The sequence below is a fragment of the Corvus hawaiiensis genome, chromosome 4, assembly GCF_020740725.1.
Source record: "Corvus hawaiiensis isolate bCorHaw1 chromosome 4, bCorHaw1.pri.cur, whole genome shotgun sequence".
Lineage (NCBI taxonomy): Eukaryota > Metazoa > Chordata > Aves > Passeriformes > Corvidae > Corvus > Corvus hawaiiensis.
In genome coordinates, this window is record NC_063216.1 from 43,271,814 (window position 1) to 43,287,445 (window position 15,632).

Consider the following 15,632-nt stretch of genomic DNA (forward strand, 5'->3'; position numbering starts at 1 on the left):
TTCATATATTATTCTTTATTTCTCAAAATCTTGGATAATTCTGTGAGTCTAAGTTCATTTCAAATATTAGAAGAGCATGTTACCAAGCACTTATACAAAGAATGCACATTTGCACTTTAATTTTGTAATGTGAACACTAGCCAACAAGTAATATCCAAGTCACGTTTTTCAATACAATCATTCTTTGTTTGTACTAAGCAATCACAGCTGGATAACCCATGAAATTTAGCTTATTGGGAAAAACACAGCATGAATTAAAGTGAAAGAATAATGTACATAAAACATGTAGCAAAAATGTGACATTTAAAAATTAATCATATAAAATTTAAAAAAAAAAAAAAATGAAATCTGTTGAATCTTGGAGACATTTAACAGAAAAGAAATATGTTTTGACTAAGTCACATCTACAGAATTTGCTCAAACCTAGACAGAGGTATATGCATGTAAATGAATTATTTAAAAACTTGGTTAACTGATCTGCTGTGTTACACTACATGCAGTGCACTGAATTTACTGAATTCTCCCATATGAACAACTGAACACCACTTTCAAATCCAGGTATTGCACTTCAGCTGCATTTCCTTAAGCAAACATATTCACTGTATACTCTTCCTTTTTTCATTTTCCCACAAGGGAGAAGTCCAGCCATTCCTCCTGAGCTCCCACTCAGAAGGTTATGCTGAAATGTATTTTACTTTCCTACCTTTATCATCTGAACAGTCTTTTATCTTATGTGGCCTTACTCTGACAATTATGGAACAAGAGTGTCCTATTCACGACATCAGTTACAACATGATCCTGTTGCAGGCTCCAGAGAGACCTTTGCTAAAGTACTTCTATCAAGTTGTAAGAGCAGAGATAATTGCAAAGGCTTCTCTGGAATTCTTTAGCTGTCTCTATCAAAAATACCTCATCTCTGAGAACTGCGTAAGTACCCACTCAGAAATTCTTTTCAGGGAATTAATTAGATTGTATCATGAGTCACCAGCACTAAATTCGTCTTTCATTTTCAGAAACTGAGCACTGTAATACAACAGCATAGCTATTTTCTGTATTCTCCAATGGCACCTCCAAATATTACAAGAAAAAAATGAAGCTTAATGCAAGTGAATTTGATAAGTGCAAATGCTTCCTTATTTGATTAGGATAACAGAACATATTTGTTTAAATGAGTAAACATGTGCCTATGATTTCCTCCCTGTGACAGAAATGTAAAATGTTTTAATTAATTCCTAGAGGCTTTGTCTTTGGATAACCCACATAAAAGCCATGAGAAGAAGTACAGAAGGAGACAGGTTTATGCTGATTATACAGCGTGCTGGTACAAAGTGTCACGATATGAGACTATCCCAAGGGTCTTTGTCCAGGCCGTCGCTCAGTGATGCACTTAAGTTCCTTAAGCACACAAGCAACCCAAATTACATTCCACAGCCTGCACAGATAAAGTTGAACAACTATGTACTTGGCTGATTGTGGCTCTGACTGGTTTCCTCGCACTTGGAAACAATTGTTAGAAATTTAGGGACTACATTCATTAAAAGGAACCCAAACAAAACCATCCCTACTTGATTTTAATGATACAAGCTAGAAAAAAAAATCAGTCATTTAATTAATCTTCTTTACTTCTTAAAGCAACAGAATTTCCAACCGATATTTGCTTATCAAGCAGTGCACACTCACAAATTAACATGCTGTTAATACTCAGCAATAAAACCAGGATTTATTTTAATAAAGAAAATAAACTTACACCATTTTAAAAACTTTATTAACAGCATGGGTAAATCAGTATTTTTCAAATCAGCAAATATACCTACAAACATGTAATGTATTTATTAAATCCTCAAAGATGCATAAAGGCACCTTATGTTGTTTTTACAGAATGAAAGGCCATTTATCTGATGCCAAAACACCACTGAAAAAGGAACATTATATTCAAGGAGAACTTTTCACTTGGAAATCATAATCATTTTCTATTCTGACAAACACAGCTGTTCTAGGGCTGGATAATACCAAGATGGTCAGATAGTAAGATAGCTTTGGTGAAATGCTTGTCTTAGTCATAAATTCCATTGCAAATTTTAGGAACATGACACAAAGAAGAAAATTCAGGGGTATATGACCATAACTAATCATGCTCTTCAGCTGGATATTGTCACATCATTTTCCTTGAATAATAAAATGTTATCCATTGCCCAGATAAAATGCTATTGTGACTCAACTTACAACAAGAGTTTTACTTGGCCTCGCCACCAAAATCCCTCTTACATGTTCTGATGCCAGTGACAAGGACAAAGGAACATTATACTTTTTCATTAACTGCCTTTATATGAAAGTATTCAAGAAAAATTAATACTCTATTTTAGTTCACTAAATATCACATAAGAATCTCAATCCATTTGCTTAAGACTGATTTGCAACTACCTGTAACTAAACCTGTCATTCTCATTTCTCTTTTATAATACCTCCTTTAAGCTTCATAAGTTATCCAGAACTTAAACATACCTTTAAAAAGAACAGCAACAACAACAAAACAGTGTGCCAGAGCTTGTTCTGGAGAGTTCCCTTTTGAATATAAATCCTACATGATCATATTTTGATCAAAATATTGACCATATTCTTATGTCAAGTTTTTTGTTCCTTTTACTCTATTTCGTTACCTCCACTTTATTTTCTATTTTTAATCCTTACGATTTCTTCCAAGTTACTTTAAAACACTTGTAACTGTTGCTCTTCTGTTATTGATCTAAACTAGGATGTGTATCAGCCCTTGCCTGTACACAAGCATTGTTTTTTGGACTCCTTCAGGGGAAAAAAAAAAGAAAATACCTGTAACTTTCTGCTTTACCCTTTGCTGAAAATGATCATTACAAAGCAGAAACAGAGAAACAGAAAAGGCAAGTGCATGTCAAGTGCAAGTGCAAGTGCATGTACCTCCATGTACACCTGTCTTTATGAACACTCTATTTTAAGCCATGAAAACATCTGAGATACAAATGCACTATTTTGTTCCTTCTAATGGCTTCCTGTTGGGGAAGGAAGGATGGCAGGACACAGACTCACTGTTGCCACTTCTGCTTTGATCATCTCCTCCAGCCCTGGGGAGCTATTTGCCACTGCCTTTCCATAGGGAACAGGCAGAAGGCTTGCACCACAACAAGTGGTGTCTTCCCAATAACTATACTTTGATGGAGCAGTCTAGTTTAATGAGCTCTTCTTTACAGTAAAATATTTTTATTAACATTTGTGTGCCATCTTTATTATTTCCAATCAAATCCTCATACAATTGTCCCTGGCACGGGGAACATAACACTCCTGAAGCACTGTCCATATACCACACACAGTAGCTTCCATATGTCTTCTTCAGAAAATAATATCTAGCATACACTAACCAGTGTAAAGGGTTAAAGACAGTTTGCTTCTGCCTGAGTCAGGATGGTACAAAGATGAGCTAAGAGAAGTATTCTAAGTATCTTGAAGCACCTGTCTATCTTTAGGCATTGGCACCCACCAGCTGAACTGGGAGAGCCTCCATACTTTAGGATGGGCACTCTTGGGGCTGCTCTGAACTTGAACCTGTTGGTATCACTGACTGCATTTTGATGACTTTCATATTGGGAGCAGTAACAACCTACAGCCTTTTTATCTAAACAGAAGGACATTCTTTCCATTACAAGATACTTCCTCTGTTACAATGCATTAGGAACAAATGGCTCCTGAAAGCACCTTCTGCAATCTGGGCACTGACCTGTTGCACTCACAAGTCATGGAAGAAAAACCAGCATCATGCAAATGTGCACCCTTTGGACTTAATGGCACTCACAGACAACAGCACAGCTAAATTAGGGAGAACAAAAAGCTCTCCCTTTATACTGTGGTAAAGCGAGAGGGTTCCAAAGCCATCTCTATTGTATTTTAAGACTTTCAACTAGTCTGATACCACCTTACGTTATCAATTTAACTAAAAGAAACATTAAAAATCAAACCTATTTTACAGTTTATAAGGATTTATCTACTATTTCTTTCATTGTTAATCAGCTACTCTCATTTTTCTGTCACTTCATAGATGCACATCATCACAATTTCATTGCACTCATGAACTGGCTTTCTTATGAACTACTACTATTCCTTAACAGAATATGGGGTGGTGATTTGGGGGTTTTGTTTTGTTTTTATATTGTTATTTTGTTATTGCAGTGTGAATGTCCTTCCCAGTGTCTGAGGAACAGAAGTAAAAAGAATGACATTTTTAGAGAGCCTTTACAATGACTGCATTAGCTCTCATGTTATTCCACATTCTTGCAGAACATGCTATACTGTAAATTTTCAAAGAGAATTACACTCAAAAGGGTGAGTAAGCCACAGCTTTCAATTTCTTAAATTCTCCTTTGCCATAATACAGGGAAGCTGTGCATTTTTCTTTGTGTAAAGTTTTAGTGGAACATATCTCCTAACCCAGAATGTTGCTTTTAAGGGGAAGCAGGGAGCATGGTTTCCCTTTATTACTATCAGAAACAGATCTTCCTTCCATCACTTGACAGAGAAAGCAGAAAAAGGAAATTTTAAAGATGTGGCATAGTTAAAAAGGAAAAGGAAGTTATACATACAAGGGCTTAGGAAATAATTAATTGCTTGCATTACAAAGTCAGGACCAGTAACTGATCTCACTGCTGAGGTTAATTTTGCTTACAGGGAGGGAAAAAATGAATATTTTTCCCTATTCTAGTCATCCTCTTCCTTGTTTTGATTATTGTTTGTCACTTGCCAAGGCATATTCTTTTGGGGGTACTTTTATAGTTACACTCCATCATAATGGTCTTGGCCTGCACTGATTGCTGCCAGAATCTTCAACCAGCACACTTCAAAGCACGCAGCAGGCTGACAGAAATTACTTCAGATATCTGGCTCTCTACATGTCTTTTCATCCCTCCTCTTATCTGGCTGTGGCTGCTCATCTATGGCTATGACTCCTTTAGTTCTGTCTGGGACGGCCCTCCCTCAGGTTGCTCTGGGTCTGGCTGCTCCCTTTGAGATGCAGCTGCCTTGTTTCTCCATTTTATTAGAGCCGGTTGTTCCATGCTGATTGTTGCTCTTCATGTTATTCTTTCTGCACTCTCTCCTCCTCTGATGCTGCAGCTCTCCAGGGCTATGATTCCTGCTGTCAGTTATTTCTGGTGTGGAAAGGCTGTCACGCTTTTTGCTTTGATTTAACAATTCTCAGTTCTACTCTTGTGTTCAACAGGCTATATTTTCTACTGCACTTGGGATATAACCACTTTTCCCGTCACCGTGGGAGGACACTATCTCACTTCCAGCTGCACTAGGAAGACATATGCACTCTCTGATGCAACTTGAGAGCCTTGAATCATCTACCAGTACTGTTTATTAATGAACTATCACGACTTCTCATTTTTCTCTACTTATTTGTGGCCTTAATGGAGGATGACATGCTTCTATCTGAAAAATGACTAGTATGATGCTTTTGTATGAGGCAAACTTTACCCTCAAAAGTTTAAGTGCAAAAACATTGTGTGCTGCCAGGCTGTAGTGTCTGTTTCACTCTGTTTGCGGGATTACGTCAGTGCCATTCTTCAGGGGTTTATGTCATGGATTTCTTAACACATGCAATCACCAAGGACAAGAAAGTGGAAATGAAAAATATATTCAACTCTGAGGCAATTAAATAGCACATTTTCAATGGTCATTTCTGAAGTGTATGGAAAAAGGCATGTCTTTAGAATGACAGCTAAGTGTCTAGCAGAGATGGGCACTTTCACGGTGTCTGATTTACGCCATATTGATGACAGTAGATAACAATGAGATAGTAGTAGATAAGTAGACAATGAGATTACAATGACATTCTATGACTGTCCTTTCACTGAACAAAAGTTATATGGGAGAAAGTTTCATCATTTCAATATCATGTAGAAAATTGTGAAGAGAGATCACATGGACAATCTAAGGTCTCAGGGAGCACAAGATGGACATTTTAAAAAAAAGTTTAAAGAGAATGAAAAAAAATCCAAAATGTAGGGAAAAGATAGTGGTATACTGTTTTGAAATATTTTAAGACAGTAGAGAAGTCCTCACTGATGGTCTTGACCCAAAGTTTAGTACAGTCAACAGAAAAAAATTCCTGATAGCTTAATATTTTACAGCAATTTAAAAGGTCACTCAACAGACAACCAGAAAGTCATCCCAGAAACACCAGTTAACAATTTCCCTCCAGCAGGACTCATTGTGTATCAAGGGCTATGAGGCACCTGAAAATATTTGAGCACACACCTGACCAGGTGAAAGTCTTTAGTGTAATTTTACAGTTTGGATTTTATTTACATACTATTCACCACGGTATTTATACTGGCAGACACTAGAGAGCTAGAGGAATAGGCAAATATTCTGAATATCTAATAAATAAGCTTATTTCCACAGCTGATTTTCTGTGTAAGCAATGCATGCATCCATGCATACAAGGTTTTGTAGGAAAGAAACAATATAAGATGTAAGATATATTAAAATTTGCTCTAATTAATCCTCAGAAGAGTGTCAGGTGTTTGGAGGAAGGTACCGAAACAGTGAAAAGAACAGCTAAAAAGTCAAGTGAGGAAAGTTTCTTCCTATTAGACAATGCTTGTATCTTAAAAGGATGAACAACTACAGAGAATAGCAGACAGACAAATTATCAGTCAGGAAAACAAAGACTTCATAGGTGAAAGAATGATTATTTTAATCTCCTCACCTATGAAGGTGTGTAAGTAAATTCTTCCATTGCCATTCCTTAAAGTAGTTTGCTAGATCTGGTCCTGGGCTCAAAATTTACAGGATGATGCCCTGATAGGCACCCATCCAGTGTCACCTGAGACTCAGGAGAACTGGCCACCAGAACAGCTGAGTGGAGAGATGCTGCTGTATCCACTGGGCATGGCAACCCTCTCACTCCTGAACAGAAGCTGTTGAATCCAGAAACTGGCCAAAAGACTTTCGAATCATTGAAATACAATCTAAAGTTGCTTGAATTTAATACATATTCCTTCACCACCCCAGAAGGCAGTTTCTCCACTCTCACTGTTCAGCAATGACTTCAGAGTTTTCACTAGCTGACAGAAAAACTCTCATGCATAGAAAAAAACTTTACATTTAACTTTAGCCCTTGATAAGTTTTCTAGAGAGTTTCAATAGGACAAAAACCATACATCATTCTGCTTCTTAAAGCATCTAACTCAGCTCAAACACTGTCACAAAAGAAATAGTAATAGAAAGCCCTAAATCATCTTACTGAATTCTGACAGCCTCTCAAGTTTATTTATAACATTTACTAGCACTTGATATGTTGAATGTAATTGGCTATAATCACTTTAGAATATTCCAAATACATTCCACACAGATAAGTTTCCCATATGTAGTTTTACAATGATATTTCTTTTACAGACAGAACATGATCTTCTTATAGCTACTGACATATCTGTATCATATAGATAAGCTTAGTTAGTCTCACCTTTTTATAGGCAATCCAGTCAAACACCCTGTCAATGTCTGAGGCTTGCTGCACCTCCTGGGATACTGGATGTGAACTGGCCAACCCATCCAGCAACATCACTTCATGCAGGACATCTGTCAGAAATCTCTGCTTTTCCTGAAATACAGCATATGCAGTCGTATCACAGAAAAATACACATTTACAGCAATATAGAAATGATGCACAGTTATCAGAGGCAGTAGACTACTATTACAGTTGACTAAAATCAGACCTTCTGCTTTGAGTGTAAACCACCATGACCTCCTACAATCTTCAACAGCTATATGGAATGGACTCAGACATGAAATCTTTGGTGCAATGGAACTTGACTGAAATTAAAGAGCATTAAATGAATCAAAATGCATCCATATGTGCAGACTAGAATTCTGACTACTCATACACATAAGGGGTGGGGAGAGCGGCAAAATGGCAAAGTCCTCAATCACAAAAATAGATGCTACAAGTCCTCGAGCTCATTGCATATGCAGGTACAAAGACTTTTGACAAAGATGGGTAAATACAATTACTACTGCTTTATTTAGTGAAGTTTAAGTCACTTGGCTCTTAGTGACAAGTTCACATAGTAGATCAACGTGGGACAGGACAATGAAGAGAGCTCACAGCAGCATCACAGCAGATGCTTGCACTGTCTTTCATAATTCTAGTATAGAAATCCTTTCTCCGCAAGAGCTTGAGTCTTCTACAAACTTTGTAATTTCCTTCTAAAGGAAACCACTATCATCTCTCTTTACAAGTGGGAAAAGAGCTGCATGTAGTTAAATTACATACTCAAAGCCACAGCTACATCAGAGGCAGGTACAAACCCAAATAACATCCAACATCTGCATTTGTTTCAAAACCGTCTATAAATACGGATGGCAGAGGTATTTCAAAACTGCTGCCTATTTACCGTGGCAGCAACATTAGTGAAATTTTCATGTATACTCTATGCATTGTGCTACACTCATTTGCACAGTACAACTAAACGAGGCTTTTTCACCTGAGAAATGACATGCCCTTAAAACTCCTGCATGCATTCATGTAGATGTCTTTTATCCAAAACACTGTGTCAGGAAAGAAGAGCTTTATTTACTTGTTTTTTTTCAAGTCACAAATAAATGCAAAGAGTGAATTAAAAATTACATAAGATTTAAATAAGCTTTTTCACCCTGAAATGGCATCTCAAACTTTATCTAAATTATAACAATTCCTGAATCAATGTCAACCTACTGCCATGATATAAAGAAATTCTAGGGAATTATGCATTTTTTTCAAAAGCCACCTTGATGTCCTCAGGTAAAATACACACACAATTACATTAAAAAGTCTATGTTGAATTTCTTGGGTGGAAAGGTTTTGGTATCAATGTGTTACTTTAAATTATTTTTATAAGAGAGCTGAAAAGCACTTCCAATGGTGATCTACCTGGAAATAAACCTTTACATTAAAATTCATTAGAGCACAAGAAACGTACCTTGAGCTGACTGTATATCCAGGCAATTAAAAACACAGGATGCAGGAAAGCAAAGTGCCTACACACTCTTAGTGTTCTCATCTGGCTGCATGAGGAAGGGTTTGTAAAACGAAAAGTAATGTCTTCTTCCTATCATGGTTAATTTTCAAATTTTCTCAGGCATAAGCCGTTAGTAACTATCCTTTTATTAACGGGAAAAAAAGGTATAGGGAAACAATTATAAAGACAGTCCTACTCAGGGGAAAACTGCTGAGGTATAAAGAATTGTAGATATTTTGGTTACACTTCACTCAAATTCTCTATCAGTCCGTAACAAAGCCCCAGTTCCATCAAATGTATGGTATGTCACACAAACAGGTATGAACACACAGAAATATGGACCCGTCTCCAAATTTAAGTTTGGATCTCACAAGTAGAACAGTTGTGTCAGTGGATTGTTACTGTTGAATTAACTCATTAAAAGGACCCTGGATAATCACAAATTAACACCTTAAAATACAGGACTGGAAACAAGAAAATCAGCACATGGAAAACATAAAGTGAAGCTGTAAGAAGAAAACTACGAAACATATAAAAAGAACAGGCTACATTTTGGTTTTCTGTTTGTTTCTTTGATTATGTCCTGAAGGACTGAAAAGGAGAATTTTAGATTCATGATCGTTCATTCAAGTTACCATAGGTAAAAAGTCTTCCTTGAGATTTACGGCGGACTGTCACACTGGGATACAAATGGAATAGTTAGTATGCCTCCAAAAATGCAAACCTACATTTTAGTGAGAATTAAGCAGGATTTTGACCTATAAAGCTAAATTTATTGAACTAAAAGGATTTCTGTAACATTCCCAGCTTTTCCCTTTAGTATAAAGCCCCTGAGAGCAGACTGGAAAAGAAGACTCAAATATAACTCGAGGGAGGCACAGCTAGAGTGCTGGCTGACAAGGGGCCTGCAGCTTGAAAAGGCAACAAGAAGCAGAAGTGCAGAAAGAAACTAAAACTGCCTTAATTATGTTGAAGAAACACTACCTCAGCTCTTGAAGTCCTAATATCACATTTAGGGGAAAAGGTCAACATGTCTGACCAAACTGCTTATACTGATGGAAGAAGGGCTTTCTATTCCCTAGTTATTTTAGCCTATGCATACAGTGGAATTGATCTGTTTTAACTGACACCTACACGAGTAAAGAAACACCCAGGACAGAAACTGTAAAGGAAATCAATCTTGGAATGTGTTTAATGAGACCAGCAAGCTGGCAACATGATAGGTGACAGGTTTGCAGCTATACACTGAAACAATGACAAAATGCTGTTCAAGATAACCCTTCCCTGAGGGAGCTCAACTGCAAGAAAAAGGCCAAAGACTGTGATCCACCTGTGAGGAAAAGAGGGCTTCAGGTGAGTTGTGCAGCCTTGCTTGGAAAGTGTCATTAGCTGCATGCAAGTGCAACACCATGCAGTGCTAACACAGGGCCAGGGCTCTGAGCAGGAACAGTATTGCAGCAGCACAAGCTGAGTTTGAAATAAGGACAGAGCTGCTTCCACACAAATTTGTGCCTCCCTTTAAAGACAAAGAGGAAGCTCCTCTACTCCCTATCTGCCTGCTGTGCACTTGGAATCCCAACTCTTCATCTCTTCTCCTCAGAGCTTTCCTTGAACCGTGCATAGTCCAAGTCCGGGACACCAGACCCATGTTGAAAAGAAAATACATGAAAATTATTTCTGGTTGCTCTCTTTCTTATTCTTTAGAATGCTTCCAGGTGCAGGAACTGAAGTGCTGTTATCAGATGAACATGTCTTTAAAATATCTACATTTTCTGATTATTCCCAAACATCTGTAGTCACTAGATTCAACTATTTGTCTCTTCACAGGAACGATTTCTTTCAATCCTCACCAGTAAGACCTTCTCTGCCTTTGCACAAGATTTTCCTGACAGACTCATCCTTTTTCTGTGCTCTCTCCTCTTTAGCCAACATTCAAATTCACCTTGATCTTGGGGAAAAAAACATAGTGGTCACTCTTCATGCATAAATCTCCAACAGGGTGCCCACCATTCAACTAGTCTACCTCTAAATGGAAAAAAAACAATTGTGAAATAACATTTTTGTCAAAAAAGCCTGCACCTTCAAGAAACATTTACCTTCAAGAAAGGTACATTTATTGTGCATAACAGGATAACAATGATGTAATGGACAGGGGTTGCTGCTGGTGATTTCAGAATATCATATTGAGGTATAATGTAAGGTTGTAGTTAGTATGACAATAATATAATACTTAAACTTAGTCACATAAAAATAATTTCTAAAAATTAATATGAAATACCAGGGAAAAGAACTAAAATGAAAAGAAAAAGGAATTAAAGAAACAGCATAATGAAAGCCCAAACTGATAATTAGTACGCTAAAGAGATCAAAGGCCTCAGTATTAAAGGCATTGTCTTTGTTCTGGGACAGCCATTTGAACACTTTATGGACTGCAAAATCTACATGAATAAAGCTTAACATTGGTGTGCAAATCTGCAAATGACTTTCCTGACAAATTTTCTGAAAATATCTTCTCCACAAGAGCTTTACTAGCCATCAAGAATACAAAGAAGAAAAGTTATCTTTCATGCCTGAGAGAACAACCACTTGCAAGACACAATATTTGGGTTTATAAGGAAAGTACACCCTAGGGAAAAAGACATAGGGGCAAATTTTGAAAGCAATCAAAGAACACCAGCAGATGAGTTCTAATAAACTATATTACAGGGTGAAGCTTAAAAAAACAGAGTAATATAATCTATGAGGAAATCTAAGGTTTGGTAACACACATGAAGGCCAGATAAGATCCAAAAGCAAGTTCTTTCTGTCTATGTGCTTATAAATCCCAAGTCGTCATAGCACAAGAAGTCTCCTGAGAACTTGCAAATGAAAGCAATGTTTCTTTCTCACTTTCCAATAGTAATCTTTTGTAAATACCTTGAGCAATTTACAGACTGCTTTTTTTTTTAATTTACATCTCTGATGTGTGCTTCAATTATGTGTACAGTTTGCCGAAGGAGGCCTGCAACAGAGTCTACATTGATCAGCTGTGAACGTCACAGCTCCATACCTACCTTCATAACCCTCTTTTCTGCATTTTCTGTCAAAGATCTTGCAAAATTTATTGAGAAATTTTCACACTGACTGACAACTTTTGTTGTTACAAAACAGGGTAGATGTCCTAGGAGTTCATAGTTAAGGAAGACCAGCAGCTTTGAGTATTGGGAAGGAGAATTGGATATGTATTTTCTTTTCCATCATGACCACCTGCTTACTTTGCCAAGCAGATGGATTGCTGGTTTGGAGTTCTCAAGCAATTCTGCCAGCTACTTCTGTTTCCTCTCTCCACTCTGTTTATCAGATAGAGCTTTGATTCGGTTGTACACCAGAGGCATGATGCCAAATGTATTCCTACAGAATTAGAGGATGCAGTACAAAAAAGGGAGCATTAAAAAAGGAAACAACACATACTGACCACTAGTACTTCACAAAAAAAAGGCCAATTTCACTCTCCAAGATCATGTTTTACCACCATGTATGTAGTTGCCTTCACTGAAATAGAGTCATTAAGCAAACAGATGAACAGAGCAGTTTCCTTACACACTTCTCTTCAGAGCATTTTAAAACATTAGGCAACAAAGTATGAAGCTTATCCTCTAATACAAACACCATGGAGGAAATCTGTAAAGGAAAATCACCTCAATTCAAGAAACAGTAAATGAAAAGTGGCTTTAAGATGTAGTTGGTATACTGAGTCAACTTCCAGCAACAACCGTCAGAGGTCACCATCCATGAAAATACTTTTCAGGTACTGCACACCTCAACTGCGCTTCAACCTGAAAGTGATGAGTTTCAGCAAGCTAAGTCCTGAAGGAACCAAAGATGTTTTGCAGACACACCAAAAATTACTTACCAGTTTGTGCTCCAAGCAAATGCACACTGCCACAACTTTAAAATACAGTGGTAACACATTCAGGATTGCTGAAAATTTGAGAAGTGGTCCTTCAGTTAATAATGCCCTCAAATATACAACTAAACTTTTCCACTGAATTTCCCATATCAACCACACTTCCTGATGAAATGCATAATCTTGTTTCAACAGGGCAACCCTGTAATGAGCCCTTGCCTTGAGGCAAGCAAAAGTTGCTGTAAAATTTCTCTCTCATCTTTATTTAAGACAAAGTGTCTACTAATTCAAAATTATTTGAAATTCAGCCAGCTGAGTAAAGCTTTTTTCTGAAACTAAAGCTTCATCTAAACCCTGAACTCAGAAGGTTTGAACTCACATGACTCTAAAGCTCTCATCATAATGTCATTTAAACTGCTGTCTAAAGATGAGCAGAAAATGACACGAAGCTAGAAGAGACACTGACATTCTCCAAACCTGTACTTAATCTCTTGAATAAATATTTCATCTAAATGTTGATATTCACTTATGTCTGATCTCTAACTGTTAAGACTTAACTACTTAAAGAATTCCCTATATTAATCTACTTTGCCAGAGCATAAAAAAAAATGCAAATCTGTCTTCAGGAAGAAAATGTGGAAACGGAAATTTTTTTTTAGTTATAAGCAAAATTTAGTATAAGGATTTCTTAACTGGTATACTTAAAAAGGGCTAGTTATTATAAAACAGAAGATCTTGCACCTTACCTTTACAATCTCTTTTTTTCCTGCCAAAGTCAATTATACATGAAATTCTAGTTAATTTTACACTGAAAGCTTCCCCCATAGTCGAGTTAAAACAAAAAAATCATACAAAGACTGACTTCACTGAGCAGTTACTGGAGGAAAAACACTCCATGTGGTATTAATTAAAGGCTTACTTTTCACCAGCACGGGGAGCCTTTAACCAAAAAAGAAAAGATGAAAGTAGTTTTAAAAAACGAGAGGCTGAATCTCCCTGAATGCTGAGCCAGTATGATATTTATGTTGGGTTAGAAGGATCAAGCAGGCTATAGCTCAGGTCTGAAATGCCAAAATAATAATGAAATAAATCAAAAAAGTCCATATCCTAAGTCTACTTCAAAAGTTATAATGATTTTCTGGGTTTTCTATGAGCTAAACAATGCCGTAGAAATATTTACAGATGGAGGCAAACGCATTAGGAGGCATGTGAGTCAAAGCACATTAAAGATATGCACGTGTCTAATGGCTGAATTCACTCATTATTTCAACCAACTCAATGAGAAAGACAGGCAACTAAGATCATTTATCTATTTCTTAGGATACAGACACCATGATATGCAACCTCATTATTATTTTCAACTCTCTGTAGTAATGGCAGGATTGTCCAGACTGAGGAACCTAACAGTGTAAAGGAAGCACAGCTCACTTAAGGAAGGAGGAAATACACCCTCCTATATAGGTACAAAGTTTTTAATTTAGTACTAAGAAAAATTCCGGCAGATATGACCGTCCTTAATTATAAAAGCAGTATGCAAACAAGAAAGTGAGAAATCTTATCCCAGGACATTAATGGCTTAAGAAGACATAGGATTCAAAGCTACTGCGGATGTGCTACACCTTGACTCAGCCAATAAAGTTGTCAGTGAAGCTAACTTTTATATAATAAAGAAAACAGAGAAGGCAGCTGGGCTCTGTGAAATGCTTTCTCAGCATCAAGCCAGGTACTGACTGCTAAAGTATTTAATGCTCATTTGATGGATGTAAGGGCAAATTACATGCCAGTAATTCCTGCTGTCATAGTCCTCAAAACCTACCCCAGTACTAGAGACATTCAAGGACAAACATGATGGTTCCTTCTACTAGAAAATATGGAGGGAAAAGATCAGTCAATAAATTCCTGGATCTGCAAGCCTCAGCTGAATTCCTTCCTCTACAAAGCCACATGCAAAGGACTTCAGGATAATGAGAGAAACAAGCCAAGAGGAAGATGGAATATATAGCTGCAAACAGGCTTCTGAAAGGAGGAAGGTGAGCAGGGTAGATGAGAAAAGACAGAGCTCTGAAGTGGAAATTACCAGCATGGAGGTTTCTGCTGTAATTTTCTCTTTTGTCTGATCCTAAAACCAGCAAAGGCCCCTTCCACGGAGGTGAGATTACCTTGTATTGGTCATAAGACCTTACAGCCCAAAAACTCACATCCAGCTGCGGTTGCTTTTTGATGGCAACCTGTTTTAAAACCAGCGAAATGTCATTCCCTTCCTTGGAAAAGTTTTGATGTATTTTACATTAACTGCAATGGATAACAAACACCTCCATCAGAATGCCTCTTCATTCTGTTCTTCACCCAAAATTTTAATCACAGAATTAACTGAATTGGAACACACCCACAAGGATCATCAAGTCCAATTCCCGGCCCTGCACAGGACCATTCCCAAGAGTCACACCATGTGCCCAAGAGCATTGTCTAAACACTTCTTGAAGTCAGGCTTGGTGCTGTGACCGCTTCTGTGGGGAGCCTGTTCCAGTGCCCAACCACCCTCTGGGTGAAGAACCTTTTCCTGATATCCAATCTAAACCTCCCCTGACACAGCTTCAGGCCATTCACTCGGGTTCTGTCACTGGGCACCACAGTGAAGAGATTGGTGCCCGACCTTCTGCTTCCCCTCACGAGGAAGTTGTAGACTGCCATGAGGTCTCCCCTCTCCTCTTCTCCAGGCT

General features: G+C 37.6%; 1 protein-coding gene across 1 annotated transcript in view; it reads right to left on the reverse strand.

Annotated features, from left to right (window-relative positions):
* TRHDE (thyrotropin releasing hormone degrading enzyme) overlaps positions 1–15,632 on the reverse strand; it is a 209,236-nt gene that overhangs the window by 104,602 nt on the left and 89,002 nt on the right. Inside the window, exon 6 of the mRNA XM_048300199.1 lies at positions 7,493–7,630. Coding sequence (XP_048156156.1) covers positions 7,493–7,630 — 138 coding nt within the window. The remainder of the gene's footprint in view (positions 1–7,492; positions 7,631–15,632) is intronic.